This window comes from Eptesicus fuscus, chromosome 17 (assembly GCF_027574615.1).
Source record: "Eptesicus fuscus isolate TK198812 chromosome 17, DD_ASM_mEF_20220401, whole genome shotgun sequence".
NCBI classification, from domain to species: Eukaryota; Metazoa; Chordata; class Mammalia; order Chiroptera; family Vespertilionidae; genus Eptesicus; species Eptesicus fuscus.
Window position 1 is genome coordinate 42,544,705 of NC_072489.1, and position 21,032 is coordinate 42,565,736.

At 47.7% G+C, this 21,032-nt stretch overlaps 1 protein-coding gene across 1 annotated transcript; it reads left to right on the forward strand.

Annotated features, from left to right (window-relative positions):
* The first annotated feature begins 5,772 nt into the window (after window positions 1–5,772).
* Window positions 5,773–19,652, forward strand: SCD (stearoyl-CoA desaturase). The gene is made up of 6 exons (XM_008144183.3): window positions 5,773–6,017; window positions 6,548–6,845; window positions 10,771–10,901; window positions 12,382–12,587; window positions 14,057–14,289; window positions 17,317–19,652. Exons 1-6 carry the CDS (start codon window positions 5,991–5,993, stop codon window positions 17,514–17,516), a joined length of 1,095 nt encoding a protein of 364 aa, XP_008142405.2. The 5' UTR covers window positions 5,773–5,990; the 3' UTR covers window positions 17,517–19,652.
* The last annotated feature ends 1,380 nt before the right edge of the window (window positions 19,653–21,032 follow it).

Consider the following 21,032-nt stretch of genomic DNA (forward strand, 5'->3'; position numbering starts at 1 on the left):
CTCAGGACCAGTATCTCAGCCTAATAGTTCTTTATTTTCTTCCTTTTACATGTTGTTTTACATAGTTGTGATCACATAAATATATGTTTTTGTCCTACCTTGTTAACACTATAGCATGAACATTTTCCCATGTCATTAGAAATAGGTCTTACACAATGTTTTTATTGGTGTTGGCTGCATAAAACTGTATCATAGGCCCTGGCTGGTGTGACTCAGTTGGTTGAGTGTCATCCCATGCACCAAAAGTTCACCAGTTCAATTCCGGGTCAGGGCACATGCCCAGGTTTCAGGTTGGTTCAGTCCCCTGATCGGGCCACATATGAAAGGCAACTGATCGATGTTTCTCTCTCCCCCTCCCTTTCTCTCTCTCTAAAGTCAATAAAAAAATATATTTTTAAAAACTACTACATTTAGCCGAAACCGGTTTGGCTCAGTGGATAGAGTGTCGGTCTGTGGACTGAAAGGTCCCAGGTTTGATTCCGGTCAAGGGCATGTACCTTGGTTGAGGGCACATCCCCGGTAGGGGTTGTGCAGGAGGCAGCTGGTCGATGTTTCTCTCTCATCGATGTTTCTAGCTCTCTATCCCTCTCCCTTCCTCTCTGTGGAAAATCAATAAAATATATTTAAAAATAATAAAAATAAAAATAAATAAATAAATGAAAACTACTACATTTAATAAACAAATTTGGCAAAGTAGCAGGATGCAAAATTAACATGTGGACATCGATGGCATTTTTATACACCAATAATGAATTCTCAGAAAGAGAAACTTAAAAAGCAATCCCATTTACCATTGCAAGAACAACAAAAATAAGAAACCTGGGAATAAACTTAATCAAGGAGATAAAAGACCTGTACTCAGAAAACTACAGGACATTGAAAAAAGAGATGAAGGAAGAAAAAACAAGTGGAAGAATATACTATGTTCATGAATTGGTAGAATGAACATCATCAAAATGTCCATACTACTTAAAGCAATCTACAGATTAAATTCAATCCCTATTAAAACACCAATGGCATATTTCACAGATATAGAACAAATATTCCAGAAGGAGGTATCACCTCATACCTGCCAGAATGGTTACCATCAATAAATCAATAAACTACAAGTGCTGGTGAGGATGTGGAGAAAAAGAAACCCTAGTACACTGCTGGTGGGAATGCAGACTGGTGCAGCCACTGTGGAAAACAGGATGGAGTTTCTTCAAAAAATTAAAAATGGAACTCCCGGGAATCCCACTTCTAGGAATATATCCCAAGAAATCAGAAACACCGATCAGAAAGGATATATGCACCCCTATGTTCATAGCAGTGCAATTTACAATAGTTAGGATCTGGAAACAGCCCAAGTGCCCATCAGCAGATGAATGGATAAAAAAGCTGTGGTACAGCCCTAACCGGTTTGGCTCAGTGGATAGAGCGTTGGCCTGCAGATTGAAAGGTCCCAGGTTTGATTCTGGTCAAGGGCATGTACTTTGGTTGCAGGCACATCCCCGGTAGGAGGTGTGCAGGAGGTAGCTGATCGATGTTTCTATCTCATCGATGTTTCTAACTCTCTATCCCTCTCCCTTCCTCTCTGTAAAAAATCAATATATATATATATATTATTTATATTATAAATAAATAAAACAAGCAAAAACCTGTATCATCATTTATAGGTTTTATTTTATTATTTTAATACTGTGAATTGTTTTTGAAATATTGTAATCACTTTAATATTGTAAATAATGTTGTGGTGAATATGTTTGTGAATCAATTTACCCTCCTACCAAAGATGAGTTACATATCGTTATTATTTTGTACTGAATAATTAGTAAAGTTTAAGTGTTTGTTTGCCATCTGTATGTCTTCTCTTATGAAGTGCCCATCCAGATCCTTTGCTCCCTTATCATTCTGAGCTTCAGCTACGTTTATCAGGCTGGATGAGCCTGTTCTACATAATGGCTGTTTGTTGTGATAACTGTTGGGACAATTTGTTTCCTTTTCTTCCCCTAGACCAAGAAACAAATGTAGAATACCAGTTAGTGTGCTGGTTTGACCATTGTCACTTGAGAGCCATGGTATGACCAAGGCCACAGGAGTGCAGGTGATCTCTGCTCCAAGGAGAAACGACTTCCCAGGTAAGGAAACAATAAAAATATTCTTATATGATTAATCTGAGGTAGCTTTCCCCCTCAGCATAAGCACTTCTAATTTTTAAACTAATAAAGAAAAAGGGCGTGGTAGCTGAAACAAATGCAAACACTGTATCGTTCCGTTCTAAATTATGTTTTCATCAGGTTCATGTGAAAAAGCAGTGACAATTTCCCAAGGCTCTGGCTGAGAAACCGTTAGAATTCTGGCAAACTGAATCAGTGAAATACCGGTCTGGGTCCATTACGTTACCTGGCTATGCAGGATAAGAGGGCCTGGGGATTTTCAGGCTCAGAGCACCAGGACACCCAGAGACACGGGGGTGAACCAGAGAACTTTCCCAAGCGCAGATTTGCATTTCCGGCCCTGTCCGGAATGTGAGCAATCCCTTGTCTACAGTAGCCAAGCCCAGCAACACTTGAGCCAGACTGAACGAACAGGGAGATGGCTCTCTGTGACTTCTTGCTGTTGGCACCTTATTCACGTAAGATGGCTAAAGGGACTCTGTTTCTTCTTGCTCTTTTGAGTCCAAGAATCAAAACGAAGTTGAAAAATTGCCATGGTGCCTTGTACCTCTCTTCATAGAGGAAGGTGCATAGTTCCAATCTCCACCTCCCAAGTATATTTTGTACTTATATACTAAATTACCTATCCTCTTATATGGAAACTCTATGGCATACGAATATCGATCACACACTTATTTACAACTTCCACTTTGCCATTGGCCTAATACTTCTTTTTTATTTATTTATTTTTTATTTTTTATTACTTTTTTTAAAATAATATATGTTTTTATTGATTTCAGAGAAGAAGGGAGAGGGAGAGAGAGATAGAAACATCAATGATGAGAGAGAATCATTGCTTGACTGCCTCCTACAGGCCCCCACACTGGGGATCCAGCCTGGAACCCGGGCATATGCCTCGACTGGGAATCAAACCCTGACCTCCTGATTCATAGGTTGATGCCCGACCTACTGAGCCACGCTGGCTGGGCTATATATACATTTTTATTGATATCAGTCCAAAGGCCGATAATTTATCCACTGAGCCAAACTAGCTAGGGCTAGTTTGATATCAAGGCTCGTGCTTTCCCATGACTTGTACCATGCAGCATATTCGTGGGCTATTAGCAAGTTACTGAGGGTTTTAAAGTAATGGCGGCACATTCATAGCCATGTGATATGCCCTGGGTGAACTCTGGGGAGGAACGCAAGCTAGGAAACCAGTGACCTTTCTGTCCTAGTTATCAACAGTGAGATGGCCCTGAACATTTCTCCCTGAAACTCTCTCCCCAAGGCAGACCTTCTCTAGATTCCCAGAGTCTGTCCCACAGGGTAGCATCTTATCGTTAGAGGGAAATAAAAGACTCCACGTCTACATTTTTGTCTTGGCCGGCCGCCCCTTTCTCTGGCAGAAACTGAATTATTACTAAGTACTAACGGCAGCACTAAGCAATACCAGCAATAGTATCTATCAGAGTTTAAGGGCCAGGAGAGCAGTTTCCAGGAAACCTTGAGTTTTTCAGATTGTTCCCTGATGAAGTCCAGGGTCTGGAGGAAGCAAGGTCAAACATACTTAGGCCTTAAAGAGAAAGAAAGCTCGTCTCGATGGTAAAGCCACCTTCAGCCACAATTAAAAGTACACCCCCAAAAGAAACAGTGACTCTTCTCCCTAGAAGAGTCACCCTGTAGTTGGTAGAGGAATTAGACAAAATCAAGCATGCAGAGAGAGTCTGAAGAGGAGTAGATTTCTCTTCCACATGCCAAGCATTTCTGAGCCGTGACAAGACAAGCTGCCCATATCTAGTCCCATCCAAAACCTCGGCACTGGCCCTGGCAGGGTAGCTGAGTTGGTTAGAGCATTGTCCTGATAGGCCAAGGTTTTGGGTTCGATCCCTGGTCAGGGCATGTACAAGAATCAACCAATGAATGCATAAACAAGTGGAACAACCAATCAGTGTTTCTCTCTCCTTCCCTCTCTCTCAAATCAATCAATAAATACATAAAATAAAACTTCTGGAGCCAGAACTGGAATGGATGTATCTGGTGACTGACCAGAGAGATGGCCTGACCCTGAGACCAGTGGCCAACAAGAAGCTTCTTAGTCCTCCTCCCAGGCAATCCCAGGTGCCTATCTTCCTGAGAAGCCAATTGTTGGCACACAAGTCCTTACTTTCCCTTCTTCCCTGAATGATCCTGGGCTAGTGTTTGGGGAGGCATAGCTCTCCAAGGAGGCTGGGAGAACGCATAGCCGGCCTGGTTCTCAGCTCTCTCTCATGATGAGGCTCCCACAGCCTAGAAAAGACGGGGGGCGGGGGGGGGGGGGCGGGGGGGGGGGGGCTGAGGGGCATGTGCCATCAGCGAGGTCAGAGCAGCTCAAGAACCTCGGCTTCCGCACAGGGGAATGCAGTTCGCACTCCAGCATCAAGCTTCTGGGCTCATTTTAATCTCTCCGTGTCTCTCCTTCCTCACCTGTAAAAGGGACTATGGACTGGCCCCCTCATGGGGTCACAGTAAGGATTAAATAATATGATTCGTGTGGACTGGCTTGCAGTAATAAGTCCATACCTGCTAGCTATTCTTGCTTCATAGAACCCTTTCTCCTGCTTTGGGGACAAGCACAGGTCCATGCTTCCAAAAAAGGCATTTTTCCCAGTAAGGAAATTACAACCCGACTATCTGAAGTATCTCCAACCCCCCCCCCTCCACCCCCCAACCCCCGCTCGCGGTCTGCAGGCGTGGACAGAGGGATGGGATGGCTCCCTGGTGCCTGGCGGTGACCGGCCCCGCTGGGCGTGCCTACGGCTGAACCTCGTGCGCGCGTGCAGGTCCACACATCCGAGGAGGGGCGTGCGCCTGCTCCGCCGCCCGCCCCAAGGCTCGGGGAGTCCCGCGGCCCCGGGTGAGCCTCGCCGAGCCGGTGGGCGGGGCAGAGCCGTCGTTCGGCGGCGGACCCGGTCCCCCGCGCTCGCTAGGGAGGGCGGCGGGCTGCACCGGCCTCCCTCGTGCGATCCCACCCCCCGGTTTAGAGCCACGTCTCCTCTCCCCACGCGTCTCTGGGGAAGGGGAGGGAAAGCGGAACGGAGTTGTGCGTAGGGGTCACCCCCATGGCTTCTCTCCTGCTTTCTGTGAAACTTCCCCAGTGCCCATCCATTCGCGAAGTGCTGGGGGGCCAGGCCTGGGCTGGAACCCACCCCCCATTCCCGGACGGGGCCCTCTCGGTCTTCCGGAGAGAAAGCTCCTCCGCGCCTCCGAGGCCGCGGGGTGCCGGGCAGGGAGGCCGGGCGGCCGGTGGAAGGGGAGCGGAGAAGAAAGGGATGGGAGGGGGGGCGAGGAGCTCGCGGCAGAGGGAACAGCAGATTGCGCCGAGCCAATGGCAACGGCGGGACGAGGTGGCACCAAATTCCCTTTGGCCAATGACGCGCCAGAGTCTACAGAAGCCCATTAGCATTTCCCCAGGGGCTGGCGCTGCGGCTGCGGAGCCGCGGTGTGTCTGCAGCATCCAGGTTTTTGCGTGCCCGGCCCCTAGCACGCCTCGTCTCTGTCTCCTCCCCTCTCCGCCCATGCGGGGGTCCCACCGCGAGCCAACTCTGCGCACTTTGCCCCTGTTGGCAGCGAATAAAAGGAGTCTGAGGAAATACGGGACACGGCCATCCCCTGCCAGCTCCAGCCTTTAAATCCCCAGCCTTGGGAGATCCGCGCACCGGGTCCACCGACACCGATCCAGCGCGCACGGCCACCCATCCGAGCGCAAGCGCGGGCTCAGCCACCGACATCTCGCCGCTGCCCCGGCCGCCCCGAACTCCGCTCCGCAGCCTCGGCCCTGGGAGAGTGACCCCCAGGCATCAGAGAGCCCAGATGCCGGCCCACTTGCTGCAAGAGGAGGTGAGTTTCCCTGCACTGGCTCCTGGGCTCCCCGACCGCGGGGCGCGGAAGCTGGCCGGGCTTCTAGGGGACTCGTGGATGGAGGAGTTGAGATCCCCGCGGAGGACAGAGCCATCTTTTGCGAGGTGTGCTGCCTTCACTGGCTGGGAATCTGCGTTGTAATTTGGGGACTTGGGTTTCCGAACTTTTGTTTCTTAAGCTTCAAAGGAAAACCGGGTCGCGGCGGCACCCTGACGTCGGTACGCCTGCGGGTGTTCCTTTGTGTGTCCGAATGGGTGGGAGTGTTTTACTCCTTCCTGTGGCCCCCTCACCTTGAGGTTTCACCCCCTCCCCAATCGATCTGCATAGTTCCCGGGGACTTCCTTTCCTTTCATCTGGGGCGGACCCCGCCTGCGGTTACCCTGGGTATTGGGGCAGGGTCTGTGCCAAGCCTTCACTCTTCCTCCAGCTGGGTTAGAGCGTGACGTGGCCCCTGCTACCTCCACGTGCAGCCTCCTCTCTCCTGACCCTCCGCTTCCTCTCCCCGCCAGATCTCTAGCTCCTACGCCACCGCCACCACCACCACCACCACCACCATCACAGAGCCCCCCGCCAGGGTCCTGCCGAATGGAGAAGGCCACTTGGAGAAGAGCCTCCTGCCCGCGGAGGAAGACATCCGGCCTGAAATGAAGGACGACATCTATGACCCAAGTTACAAGGATAAGGAGGGCCCGAGGCCCAAGCTTGAGTATGTTTGGAGGAACATCATCCTTATGAGTCTGCTGCACTTGGGAGCCCTGTATGGGATCATCCTGATCCCCACCTGCAAGTTCTACACCTGGCTCTGGGGTAAGAGGGTTTCTTGTCCTCCTGACCCAAGACGCCAGGTTCTCTCCACCCTTGAACAAGATAGGAGCTTACCTGGATCAGAAGTACTGGCCCCTACAATTTCTGAGAGGCTGAGTGCCTGGGAGCAGAGGCTAGGGGGACGGGGAGGCAGGAGTGGCAATGCTGGGGGTCTTTTCACGTGAGTGCTGGGGAGGGAGCCCCAAGACCATGTGCTGTGGACTTTGAAGTGGGTAGACCTGTGCCAGAGAGTCGGCTTTCCCTGAAAGAGCTTTTCTGTTTCAAGCCATTTGCTTGGCTGCTTGTCCCAGCCCCACCATCCACAAGACTCAAGGCCCCTCGCGGGGAGCATGGGAACATGGGTGAGACCAGTGGTTTCAGGGTTATATGCGGAGCACAGTCGTGGGAAAGCAAGAGAAACTGCTCAGGAAGAGAGCAGGAGAGGGAGGAACCGAGAGGTGGTTACCCACCAAGGTGTTTGCCCGACCCCTGGCCCACCTGCCTCCTTTGTTAGAGAGAAAGATGAAGCTCCTGTGGAAACCAGTTAAACAGATGTGGTGACCCCCCGCAGGTCTCCAGGGCACTGCACTTTGCACCACTCAGGGAGAAGTCCTTTGATTGAAATAAGGTGGAAGCACTGTTTCATGTCCCACTCCCCACCTAGCCTGCCCCAGCTCCTGTCTCCTGATGCCATGAAGTCTCTCCTTGCCTGGACAGCCAGACCAGGCCAGAAAAGAGCCCTAAGCGGCCCCAGCCCTGAGGCTGCTGCAGGGAGGGAGGCAGTTCCCAATCCTGTCCCTGACCTGCCCTTAGCTCAGCTTTTTCAGGGATCCATGGGTGTGAGCGGATAGCAGCGCCCTGCCCCCAGGAAACACACATGCGCTTTGCGGGCATTTTCACCTCTGCCATCATAAGCCTGAGTTGGGGAGGGGAGATGAGGGAACTCTAAGGACCCAGGGGCCCCACATTGCCACTCTCCGAGGGTGGTGAACTGAATTCTCTCTGGGAAACCACGTTAGGGTTTCCAGAGTAGTCTTGCTGAGAGCTGCACTCTTGGAGGATAGTTATGTAGAAGGGCCAGTAGGCCAAGTTTTAGCTGATTCTCCCAGGACCTCTTACGTCTAAAGGTGGTGGGATCTGGTCCCTAGAGCTTCGTGTTGGGAGATCCTCTCAGTGCCTCAGACAGTGAAATGCAACTGGGTAGACCCCTTCTCTCAGGATCTCCATCTTTCCAGGTACAAACTGGGACAAGAGTACTTTTTTTAGGATCAGGAAGGTAGTGTTCCTTAGCTTACAGGTGTCTCATTGCTGAGGCAGCGCAGGTGCAGGAAATGAGCTCTTCTGCAGACCAGGAAGGGCTCTTCTCTTTGTGAGGGGAGGGGCACCTCTGTTCTCTAGCCCCTCTGAGATCCCAGCCCAACTTCAGTTCTCCACCCTCCTACCCAACAGAGGAGTCTTCACAAGTAGGTTTGTAGCCCGCAAGTCCCTTCCAGCCTCAGCACCCCCTGTAGGCCTGGCTAAGTCCACAGAGTTCGGCCAAACTGCTTCTGCTTGCTCCCCACCCTTGGCTGCTGGAGCAGGGGTAGAGTGCGATCCCCAATCCAAGGCTGTGCCCACTACCTTCATGTGCCCTGCCCAGGTGCCTTTGGACAGAGAAATGTGGCACCCAGAGCCTGGATGGTGACCTTTTGTACTCCTTTCCCTGGGCCTTGTGGGGGATGGCTGAGCTGACTGATAACCATCCTGGTATGGGGATAACAGAACTCCTCTGTCTTAAGAAACAAGAAAGTGAGAGGGGTCCCACTTTCAGAGTTTAGGAGCTTGGCCTCAGCCTTTTCTTTTGTCCCCAAGGACAGTATTAAATTAACAACTGGTTGTGATTACAGCATTTCTTGTGACTGAGCAATTTAGAGAGTCTCCCAGAAGGGCCCTGAGGGGCAGCCTGAAGGCATATCTCTGGCATCACTGAGGGCCGAGGGGCAAAATTTCCCTTCCCTTAGGGCCAAAGCTCTGAGATTTTTGTTTAACCATCAATTTGGACATTAGTAGAGAATGAGCCTCCTTCTAGTTGATAGGCTTAGAGGTGTTGATAGAAAAGGCACAAGAATGCTTGGATTCTTTTCCCAATTCCCCTGTTAACACTAGGATCTTAAGTGCTTTCTGAGTTAACTCACAGGGTCATCTGTGGCATGAAACAACCCTAGTAGCTTCCTTCATTTTGAGCCAAGTGCTTCTGTGTTCTTGCCCAAAGCCGTTTTTCTTCCTCGTTGATTCCTGTGGTTGTGGCTCAACTGTCATTCTTCCAGCTGCAGACGCAGGTAGATTTTGCATCTGGGAGCATACAGTCACATGGCTTAAGGCCAGCAAATCACGTAGCAAAGGGATTAGAGACAGAACTTTCATTGGGATAGACTCTGGCTCCTCGGCTCTCCGTGGGATCCTGTAGGAGGCATAGGATAGGGTGGAGGAAGATGGGGTGGGGGTGGGGGAGTTGTTTAGGAAACTGCTATCTGTGGCTGGAGAAGAACACAGGACAATTTGTTACAACATGTGGTGTCTCCAACTGCAACTAAATTCTGTGGCTACTGAGGATCCATTGTTTTGAGCTGTATCCCTAGGAATGAAACATTGTCAACAGTCAACGGCTCTACCAAGGCCTCACTCAGCCCCTGCCTCCTAGAGCTACTGAACAGAGGAATATGGGTACACCCAGCAACCCACTGCCCAGTTAGAGATTATTGCTGGCACCTCCTGAGCTGGCAGGCCTCCAGGAAGGTGAGGGAGGACAGTGTTGGGGTGTTCCACCAACAGCTCTGAGCATATCCCACCATCATCTAAAATTAGCCTTGCCAGAGAGAGTAGGGGCTGACAGAGGGGTGTGGCAAAGGAGAGACGCAGGAGCTATGTACATATCCTGGGGAGCTGGATGGTATAGTTGGAACATGAATGCTTGTTGACAGAACTTTTAGTTTCAAACTATGGCTCCATTTCTTACTGGCCTTGTGACCATAGATAAACACAACCTCTCTGAGCGTCTTTTTTTTTTTTTTTTTCAACTGCAAAGTGAGGCTATTAAAGGCCATTCAAAGGATCCAGAAAATGAGAGAATATAAAATTCTTAGCTAAGCTGTGTAGATAAGACTTATGTGAAGGACAGATGGTCCCCTGATCTGGTCACACTGCCTGCTAAAATACGGAAATGCTTTTGTACCAGTTGGTAAATAGCCATAGTTCTGAGCCCCTGGGAGTCCTCTAGAACCCAGAGCCCCTTGGATTGATGAGTGCCCAGACTATACTGACTATTAAATCATTTGGGACCACGCTTGGTTATGGGTCCTAAGCTCTGTAGGAGTGGTCTGTGGTCCTTAAAAACTGGGGGAAGCTTAGCTAAAGTTCAAAGGAGATGGGACTTGAGATAACAGTCCTCATGACTGAGAGTGACCAGTGGCTGGGTAGCAAGCTCTCTCTTCTCTGTCCTGCCTTTCTAAAGCTCCTGAAACAGCCCGGCTGGCGTGGCTCAGTGGTTGAGTGCCAATCTATGAACCAGGAGGTCACGGTTCGATTCCTGGTTGGGGCACATGCCCAGGTTGTGGGCTTGATCCCCAGTGTGTGGCACATAGGAGACAACCCATCAGTGATTCTCTCTCATCGTAGATGTTTCTATCTCTCTCTCCCTTTCCGTTCCTCTCTGAAATAAAAAAAGTTCCTGAAACTTCTTAGCTTATTCCAATTTCCTGGGTGGAGAGGGTGAGAGGTGATGGTTTTTTTCAAGTAATAAAATCGGAGAGACCTACGAGGCCAAGGTGTCCCTGCACTTCAGGGAAAAGCAGATCCTCATCCAAAGCCTCTGAAGACACAGCCAACATACAGAGGACCACATGTGAATGTTTTTCCAGATTATTGACCTCTCCCTGTTTCCGCCTGGCAGGGTTCTCCTACTACATCATCAGTGCTCTGGGTATCACAGCAGGAGCCCATCGCCTGTGGAGTCACCGGAGCTACAAAGCTCGGCTGCCTCTGCGGGTCTTCCTGATCATCGCCAACACAATGGCATTCCAGGTAGGAAGCCGGCTCTGCCCAGCCCTTCCCTTCACTCTGTCGGTGATCAGGGGCGGAGGGAGGAGATCAGCACCTACAGAGGCGGAACACCTGGACAACCATTCCACTTGCCTCTCTCCTGGGGGTCACCTCAGGTGCAGGCTCAGTCCTTAAGTCCATAAAGCACGGGCACATTTCTGAGTCTAGAAAAGAGAAATAGGAGATAACTAGGAAATATTCATTCCTATCTATTCCTACGGCTCCTCTGTTATCACACAGTCTGGCTGTTGGGGTCCTTCATTCTCAGGGTCTACAAGGCATAAGCCTTCGCTTATGCTGCCGATTTCCTGGGTAGGCATTGGACAATCGACTCACCATTTTCGGTGAATAGCTTAGGGCTCCACCATGATGGGACTGAAGTGGATGTTTCACAGACTCAGGAATTCTGTTGTTTTCCGGCGATGACAGCAAGTACTTACAGCGCTGAGTATGTGCCTGGTACTATTCTAAGCACTTGACATAGATTACCTCATTAAATTCTCTTGGGAGGTGGGTACTATTCATATTCCCATTTTCTAGATAAGAAAATTATGTCATGGAGAGGTTAGGGAGACCAACAACATGGTCCTGTCTTGGGCTGCCACGCTGGCTAAGTCAAGTATGGAAGTTTGTGGAGTCAGAAAGTTTATAGCAGAGATAGCATGAAGGAAACTGGGGAAAGGGAACGCATAGCTATTACGTGGTGGCAATGGGCAAAGGGTAGCTTGTGATGTGGGGCTTAGCTTGGAGCAGAGGGGGAAAAAGAGGCCACCGAACTTGTTCCCTTCTTCCTGGCAATATTCCAGGTATTTACCATAGTTACACCATCATCTGGGCCATATTACTTTATACCTGGAGGGCTCCTGATATTGGGACAGAGGTAAGAAAGAGATATTGACACATTCTTTAAGGGATGGAAAGAGTCCCAGAGGAGCCCAGAGGTCATTTGGGAATGTGGCCACGCTCGTGATTTATGTGCCTGGTCTTGCTGAGTTGTGAGCTGTCTCTTGCCAAGGCATCAGAATGACGCTCCCTGCAGCTTTTTCCGCTGACCAGGGCCCTAGGATGCAAGGCTGTCTGCCTTGCTCTCCCTGCCCAGGGATTAGGCACCCCACAAAGACCTTCTCCAGCATTTCTTGCTGGGGGAATTGCAATGTTCTCTCCTAATGAAATTGTTTGAGCTCTATGATCTACCTCCATTCTGCCCACTGTATACTCTTTATGAAGCAGCCAGTCCTATTTATGTGGTCCTGGGACTTTAAGTTGCTTTTCCAATTAAGCTTCAGTGGCAAGTTGGGGGGAAAGAGGCGGCTACTCCGTGACCCTCCTTTGGAGCCCCGGCTCCTGGGTATTTTGTGAGGTTGGGCTGAGAGTGACGGGCTCTTGAAGATGTCTATCCACTGGGATTCCCCTAAGAGGGTGTCTCCCCTCAGGCCTACAGTCTTCTTCTCTGTCCCTCCAGAATGATGCTTACGAATGGGCCCGGGATCACCGTGTTCACCACAAGTTTTCAGAAACAGACGCTGATCCCCACAATGCCCGGCGTGGCTTTTTCTTCTCCCATGTGGGTTGGCTGCTTGTGCGCAAACACCCAGCTGTCAAAGAGAAGGGTGCTTTGCTGGACTTGTCTGACCTAAAAGCTGAGAAGCTGCTGATGTTCCAGAGGAGGTGAGTGGAGCGGGGTTGGAGCTGGACACTTGGTGTTTGGGGAACCCCCTCACCTCTTTTCTCCCAGGACTTATAAACATGAGCTGAGAAATTTACTGGGTTTGTATATTCAAAAATCATAACTTAAAATCCTAATTTTTAAGAGTCTCCAAGTCTACAGCCATAGAATATTATTCTTTCTGAACTTCTTAATTTAGCCAATAAAATTCAACTAATGCTTACTGACCTAGGAAGTCATGGGTACAAAGATGACTGTGTCATAGTCCTTACCTTCAAGGAGTTTGTAGCCTGCTGGCGAGTGAAAGGATAAGCCAAGTGTCTGAATAAGTATGATACACGGCAAAATATTTTCTGTACCAGTAAGAGACACAAAGGAGAGGGAGACTGCATAGTGGGAAGCGTCAGGGAACGGTTTGTGAAGCAAGTAGCTTTGGAATCCACTGATGGACAGAGATTTTCACAGGTGTCAGGGGAGAGGGACAAACAGTACAAACAGAACAGAATGATCTAAGCCTGAAGAATGTTCTAGCGACAGAGTCCTTTTGCTTCAAGTATAGGGTGTGGTAGGATTAAGACTACAGAGGGAGACTGGGGCCATTAAAAGCAGACTTAGGATTTAATTTGTTAGGCAATAGGAAACCATTACAAGTTTTTTGATTGGGAATCTGTGATGGTTGGAGGTGTGCTTCAGAAAGATCACGCTCATGACAGGTGAAGAAACCAATGAGCCAACGAGGTGAGAAGCAGGGCCACAAACTAGGAGGCAGTGAGGAGCCATGCTAGGGAAGCAGCGGCAAGAATGGAAAGGAGTTGGGTGCAGGAATACCAATGGTGTAAGAGCATAAGGCTTGACTGCTGAAGAGACGCAGGAAATCAAGTCAATGGTCTGGTCTCCTTACCTTGAAGGAGAGGTTGAAGAATGGGACAGGACCTTCAGAGGATTGGAGATCGGGAGGCATCAAAGATCCTGAGGGAAAAGAAGAGGAGTGGTTAGAGGCTGGCTGGCAGGAAATGGAGGCAGGACACTAAACATGGACTCTGCAAAGAACATTGATTGGAAAGAGAAAGGAGCCCAAAGACAGAATGGAAAAACAGCCTGGGCAGGAGAATTCAGTGTATTCATTTGTAATCTGGACCTTGCCTATTTTACTCACATGAAATTGTGCTATAGTAAAAAAAAAAAAAAGGCAATGACTTTCGAATCAGGAGATCAGCATTCCAATCCTTGCTCCACTGGTTCCTTGTGGTGCAATCCTAGAAAAGGCATTTAACCCCTCATTACCTCATCTAAAACGTGAGATAATGACACTACATTCTCACAAGATTTCCCACCCCATCCCTCTTTCTCTGTTTCCTGCCACACTGTCCTCCCAATTGTAGAAGGAAAGAGACAGCCCAACCCAGTGGTGATGGAAATCAGGTAGGTCTAAGTCCCCTCTGCTGACTTGGTGTATGCTCTCTCCATGTAGGCATTACAAGCCCGCTGTCCTGCTGATGTGCTTCATCCTGCCCACACTTGTGCCCTGGTATTTCTGGGGTGAAACTTTCAAACACAGCTTGTACGTTGCCACTTTCTTGCGGTATGCCATTGTGCTCAATGCCACCTGGCTGGTGAATAGTGCTGCCCACCTCTACGGATATCGCCCTTACGACAAGAACATTAACCCACGGGAGAATATCCTGGTTTCCCTGGGAGCCGTGGGTAAGTCAGCAGTCCACAGCCAGACCACAGCTAGTGGTCTGCTGTTTGGGTGTTAGGCTGGGAACCAGAAAAACCAGATCAACTTGTTTTATGACCTCTTTCTATCTGTTTTTCCACTCTAGAACGAAGGGGCAATATATTAGAAAACTCTTGAGAGCCAGGCAACAAGTCTTATATGAAAAGGAAAGGTTAAATATAGCAATGCCTTTGATTCCAGGCTCTTAAACAATTCCCAAATGTTATATATAATGAGCCCCTTTGGGTTTTCCTTTTTCCAGTCACGTCTGGGCTGGACTGTAGGGAAGTATAAATCGATATAAATAGAATAGGGCCCTCAGGGTGGCCAATATGCCTAGTGGTGTATATGTCATATCAAATGTAGAATTAATACTTGTAATTTAATGCAGTAAACTTCTCTTTTATATATCTTTTTGCTATATTCAGATAGGCCATACGTTAAGTGTATGCCATGCCTTATTGCCTGGTGATGCCAATCTGAAGGACAACAAAGCAACTGTTGGTGGCCATACCCTGCTTGTCTCCTGTCCTTGATTTTTCTCTCTTCTGCTGTATTCTGTGCTAAGAATGGCTTAGGGAACCCCTGATAGAGCAGTTAGTTTAATCACAAGTGCCTGCTGACTGATCTAATGCTTGCTATTTGTGAAGTTATTTTCCTATACTTTGAGTTCCAATAGCCAGAGTTCTACAATCTGTCTCCAGTTGTTGTTTTCTGTCACTGTTTTCAACTAAATAGAGACCATCACTAAGGCCTGGAATTAGCCTTCCTTAAGGAAACCCAGTGGCCTCTTGTTCCTCACCGTTGATCAGTACTATTGGTTACACAATATAGCTAGGCAACCTCACTGTTCCATGTATTTATGTATATCATGGCCTAAATTCACCCTTTTCTCTTTATAGTCTCAACCCTGACCATCTTCACTAGGTACTGTCTGTATTCAAATTTTCTCCCTCTCTCTTTTTAACTTTCATGCCTCTCCCCTCTCCTTTCAGGCACCATCTACCATTGTGCATGTTTTTACTCTGAACCATGTTTGAAATAAATCACCTAGGCCATCTAAGTCTGCGGTTTTCATAGAAATGGAAGTTTCTGGAATGAGATTTGTCCTGTCCTGCAAATGGGTCTACAGTGAGCTTCCCTAACTGTAGCCTCTTTCTGACCACTAATTCAAAGTGGCTCCCTTGTGCAAAAAAAACAACCAAACAACCCCCACAAAAAACAAAGTGGCTCCCAATATCTTATTTTGTCTCAGTTATTTATTTCTCTGTACCTGCTGCTCTCCTCCCTTATCACCTCCCCTTTTGTTCTCTAGCTCGCTTCCTGCCTTTCTAATCTTTTCTTCTTGAATTACCTCCCCCACAGTCACATGCTCATCTTCTCTCTGACAAAGCTGACCTCCCTTGGGCCTTTCTTGGGCTGTATCTTGCTGCCCCAGTTGCAAAGTCTTGTCCTCCTTCTTCCTATTGACTCTCCTTCCCCCCCCCCCCCCCCCTTTGGCTATGTGTGTGTCTGATTCAGTTTTCAATCTGATAAGTGTAGGCCTGGTTAGTGCTTTATATAGAGCCTGGTGCAAAGCCATTGATGGAAATGAGAAATCCTCTGTCAGTACCTTTAGCCTTGGGATCATTCCATCCTCCTACTCAGTTCACACTGTCACACAGAGTCCATGTTACAGAGAGGACGCACCTTGAGATGCCTTGGACGGTGTCATTTACTTTGCAGGACTTCCTTTACTTGCTCGTTATTAATATCATTATGGCTCTACTGAGGTTCTTTTATCTTCAAAGGACTCGATATGCTCTTTTACTAGCTATTTTTTACCCGGCTTTACCCCAGCCTCATAAGGGTCAGTATTGTTATTGTTGAATGTGGTTCAGAAAAAAAAAGAGTTCTGCCAACGATTGGAGAACTCTCTGTGGAGTTTCCAAAGTTTTATCCAATACAGAAATTATCCTGAATCCAGAATTTTGGTTTTTTTCTCCATCCAGCAAAATGAACCGCTCATCTCAGAAGTTAGAGGGAGTTTCTAAGCATTCTGCCTCTGACTCCCTCAGAGAGCTTCTGTTTTTATCTGCATCACCACCACACCAGGGCCAAAGCTCAAAGAATTTGAAGTCAGAGAGTCTACTGAACCAGGAGTGGCCGAGGACACTCGAGCCCTGGGCTGGGCCTCCTTTCTTCTGACTTTCAGCTGTTGCTGCCCAATTCTGTTGTTCTCTCACACGCTTGTAGGTAGTTCCAGTGCAGGTGTACTCCCTTGCTCACCTTTGTAAGAAACACAGCAAAAGTTCTTCATTCTAGACTCTCTCCTCTTCCCACCCTAACACGCACATGTGCGCGTGCACACACACACACACACACACACACACACACACACACACACAGAGCCGTGAGAATCTCAGACCAATATTTAGTAAAGCTCTGGGATTTTCCGATCTAAAATCCATTTCCAGTGATAGTTTCTTTTTAGTCATCTTATCCTCTGAGAAAAACTGCCAGTCCTCGCACAATGGCTCCCAGAAATCCATGGGTGACCAAGGTCTCCCGTTTCCTTTCTTTCTTTTTTTTAACTCTTCACCAAAGATATTTTTTCCATTGATTTTAGAGAGAGTAGAAGGGAGGGAAGGAGGAAGAGAGGTAGAGACAGAGAGAAACATAGATGTGAGAGAGACACATTGATTGGTTGCCTCCTGCTGCAGCAGGGAGATTGAACCTGAATTCCAGGTACATGCCCTTGACTGGGAATGGAACCTGAGACCCTTTGAGGCGAGGATGGATGCTCTAACCTCTGAGAAACACTGGCCAGGGCTCCCCATTTTTTTCTTAAAAAGCCTCTGAGTGGATCTATTTGGTTCAGAGTAGAAGAGACTAGTTTCATTCATTCATTCAACAACAGCAAGTATCTACTAGGTTTGAGGTACTCTGCTAGGTAACTGATGTTCCAAGATCAGGGAGATAGCAATTCATCGTAGAGCGCTATAACTTTTTTCTTTGTTTTTTGGTTTCAGGTGAGGGCTTCCACAACTACCATCACTCCTTTCCCTATGACTACTCCACCAGTGAGTACCGCTGGCACATCAACTTAACCACATTCTTCATCGATTGCATGGCTGCCCTTGGTCTGGCTTACGACCGGAAGAAAGTATCCAAGGCGGCCGTCTTGGCCAAGATTAAAAGAACTGGAGATGGAAGCTACAAGAGTGGCTGAGTTTTGGGTCCTCCATTTTCCTTTTCAAAAGCCAGCCAGGCAGAGTTTTAATGTTCTTTTTATTAACTACTGAATAATGCTACCAGGATGCTAAAGATGATGAGGTTAACCCATTCCAGTATTCTTTTAAAATTCAAAAGTATTGAAAGCCAACAACTCTGCCTTCATGATGCTAAGCTGATACTCTTCTTTCTTCTCTTTTCTCCCCTGACTTCTAGACCCATTGTCCTTTTCTTTGCTTTTTTCCTTTCACCTTCCTTTCTCTTCTCCCTCATTGCCTCCCAGACAAGCAGCTGGTGAGGCAGTGGTGGGTATCTTGCTTCTGAAGTCTAGACAACCTTTCTGTCATCCCAAACTAATGGTTTTGCCCCAGATAATTCTTTCCTTGAGATGTTCTAAGCTTCAAGGTAGGTGGCTCAAGCTAGAGATTTGACAAAATCTTCTGGGAAGACCCCTATTAGTTATTTTCATTTCAGACTTTTGCTAGATGGAATGGAAAAACAACTTTATTTGTCTCAAAGCTTCTAAAGCAGGTAAATTGTCAGGGGAGAGAGTTAGCGTGCATGGTACGATGGATAAGTAAGGTGGCAAACAAAGCAAGAAGCTCCTGATGTGATCAAACATACAGCTGCCGGCCCACTGCGGCCATTGTGCCCCACCACCCAGCACGCATCCTTTCTCTCCTGACTGTGAGTAGGGAATGGCCATGGAGCTTGGCAATGCTAGACCACAGGAGTAAATCTTAGGTCCCAATAGACTCTAGGCTAGAGATAAAGAGGAAGCATTTAGTTTGTAATACAAATGATCTTCAATGGAGTTTTTTTCCTTTAATAACAGGAAAATTTCTTATTTCATATACCAGAAAGTCTTGAGGTTGGTTGTTTCAGAACTGATGAATCCAGCAGCTCATGGAATCATCAAAATTCTTTCATCTTTCTACTTTGCCATCTGACCCTTGGGATTTTGGTCAGCTCTACTCAGTAATGCGATAGCTGCAGCATTTCCAGACATCCAAAAAAGGAATGTATTGGTGGTATAATGGTGAGCATTCCAAAAAAAGGAAGGATTTTAGGAAGTAGGTTAAACAAATACATATATATATATATATATATATATACAGATATACTTTGCTTAGAATATTAATTCACTCAGAGTATTTCCCTCTGAAAGAGGGATGCTTGAAGAAGAGGATAGGGGATGGAGAGGTTGAAGAACAGGGTCTGTGGGCAGTTCCTGAGAGATTATTTTACAGAAGAAGGACTTTGAGAATGCATTGTCTGGGGATTTGGATTCAGAAGCTTACTAAGTAAATTATTGGGTGTCGTAATAGGAAAGCTGGTTATCCAAACAAGTTAGTTGTTAGGTTCACTCATTGACTCCCATTTCTCCTTGGAATAAGTAAAAACTAGAAGGCTTTTTGCCATAGTGTCGGACTATTTCACTCATTTCTTCTGTTAACAGGTAGCCCAGTGATTTTCAATCTCTTTCATCTCATGGCACACATAAACTAATTACTAAAATTCTGCAGCACACCAAAAAATATTTTTGCCAATCTAACAACAAAAAAAAAGATATACTTTTGAGTGATTCACACCAGACGGCTATTGTTGTGTTGGCTGTTGTCATTTTTATATTTGACAATCTAAGGAAAAAGAGGTCAGTGCCCCTGACTAAATAGTCAGGTGCTGCATGTTTTAAAAAGGCTTGTGGCACAAATGGTTGAAAATCACTGATCTAGCCTAAATATAGAACTGCCTGGGGGCAAGTAGAAGTCTTTACCCTGGCTATTGACTCCTGGCTCTACCCAATCTGTCCATTTCTCCTACCGGTTCTATCTATCCCCTGACCTTTTCTTTTTTTTCTGGACAGGCAGCCTCCTTTGTGTATGCAGAGGCAGTGATGGCTATTGCTGTCCAGGCAGACAGAATGCTCAGGGTCACTGAACCACTGTTTCCCTTTATAAAGTTGCCCTAGCTGCCACTTTCACCTGGCCTCCAGAGTCTCTCCACCTACAGTCCTATTATCCCCTGCCACAGTGATGACTCAAGACAAGGCTGGCAAACCCTATTAGAAACATCCCTGGCTCAGGCTCCCTCTCTCTCTCTCTCTCTCTCTCTCTCTCTCTCTCTCTCTCTCTCTCGAGGCACAGCCAAGCCGAATGCTTGCATCATGCTAGTGAGCCAGCCCTGGAGCAAAAGAGAGTTTGTTTTCAGTCTCCTCCGTCTGGGTCAGAACCAGAGAACATACTGGACGCCCCCTGCTTGCTTATTTACCCTGCCCAGCTTTAGCCCGTGCTCCCAGCTGACTGCAGCGCCGGTAGAAGTAGGAGGGAGCCTAGCCTTCACTGGAAGCACAAGAAACAAAGGCAAGTTCCAAAGTGCCTCACTTGAAAGAAGGCCCTGTTCATTCCCTGGAGCCAGGGTACACTGCAAAGCTTTGGCTGGGACTTGGGATCTGAGATGCCATGAACTTTGCTGAACAGCGTCTCTGTTCAGCAAACTAACCAGCATTCCCTACAGCACAGCCTAGAGTAGACAATAGTGTAGAAGAGGTCTGAAAAAAATAAAATAAAATCAGTGTTTTGAGAGCCTTGGGCCACTCCTGTCCCTGTACCTCAGTCATCAGTGCAGAAGCCTGGCTTTTCTCTATCAAGATTGGAAATGGATGATACCAAACGCTCTGTCCGCTGCTGAAACCGAATGGTGGAAGGGAGGAGGGCCTTTCTTTTTGTACTTGCTGAATAGATAGAGGCTACAGGGGTAAGCCTGGTCTAAAGGCATCTTTGTCTTTTGAGCTGTTCCTCTCAGTAGAAAAGAATCAAACGGAAGGTCACTATAGTTTCGATCTGTTGACCTGTGCACCTCCCCCTCCCCCCCCCCCCCCCCCCCGGGAAATGTCTATTGGATAGTTTTAACTCCACAGGTCACCAGATGCCTACTTTATAATTTATGATCAAAAACAACTTTATCTTTCTATTCTAATCATGTTCCATGCATCTGATCCACACCATGACCCTACCTACACAATGCTGATTGGGGTCCTCAGGCTGAGGGCCCTAGTGTATATGTGGATGTGTGTGGGGTCGGGGGAGGTCTCTGCTGAATAAGGAACACTTCTCAAGATTCTAAAGCTGAATTCACATCATGCATTAGTGATCCGGAAACCCGGATCTGATCAGGTGTGAATTTCTAACAGCCCTTGCTTTGTGGGTGTGCTGACAACTTATTTGGGTGCCTTACATGTTTTCTAATCAGTGTTGCATATGGGCCTGCTCTCACTCCCTCCTCGCTCCTCTGTGGGGTTCCTTTGCACCTGAGAGCTTGCAGAAGTGGCCGGTGGAAAGGGGGGCCTGGCTGGAGAATTAGCAGTACAGCTGTTCCCAGGATTCCCTCCTGGGCTCCATTTTGGGAACGTTTCTTAGGTCTGTGTTTATGAAGTGCCCACATTTGATGGAGGGTGGAAGTAATTTGAATGTATTTGATTTTTTATTTAGACTAAAAGATGCTTGTAGCATTT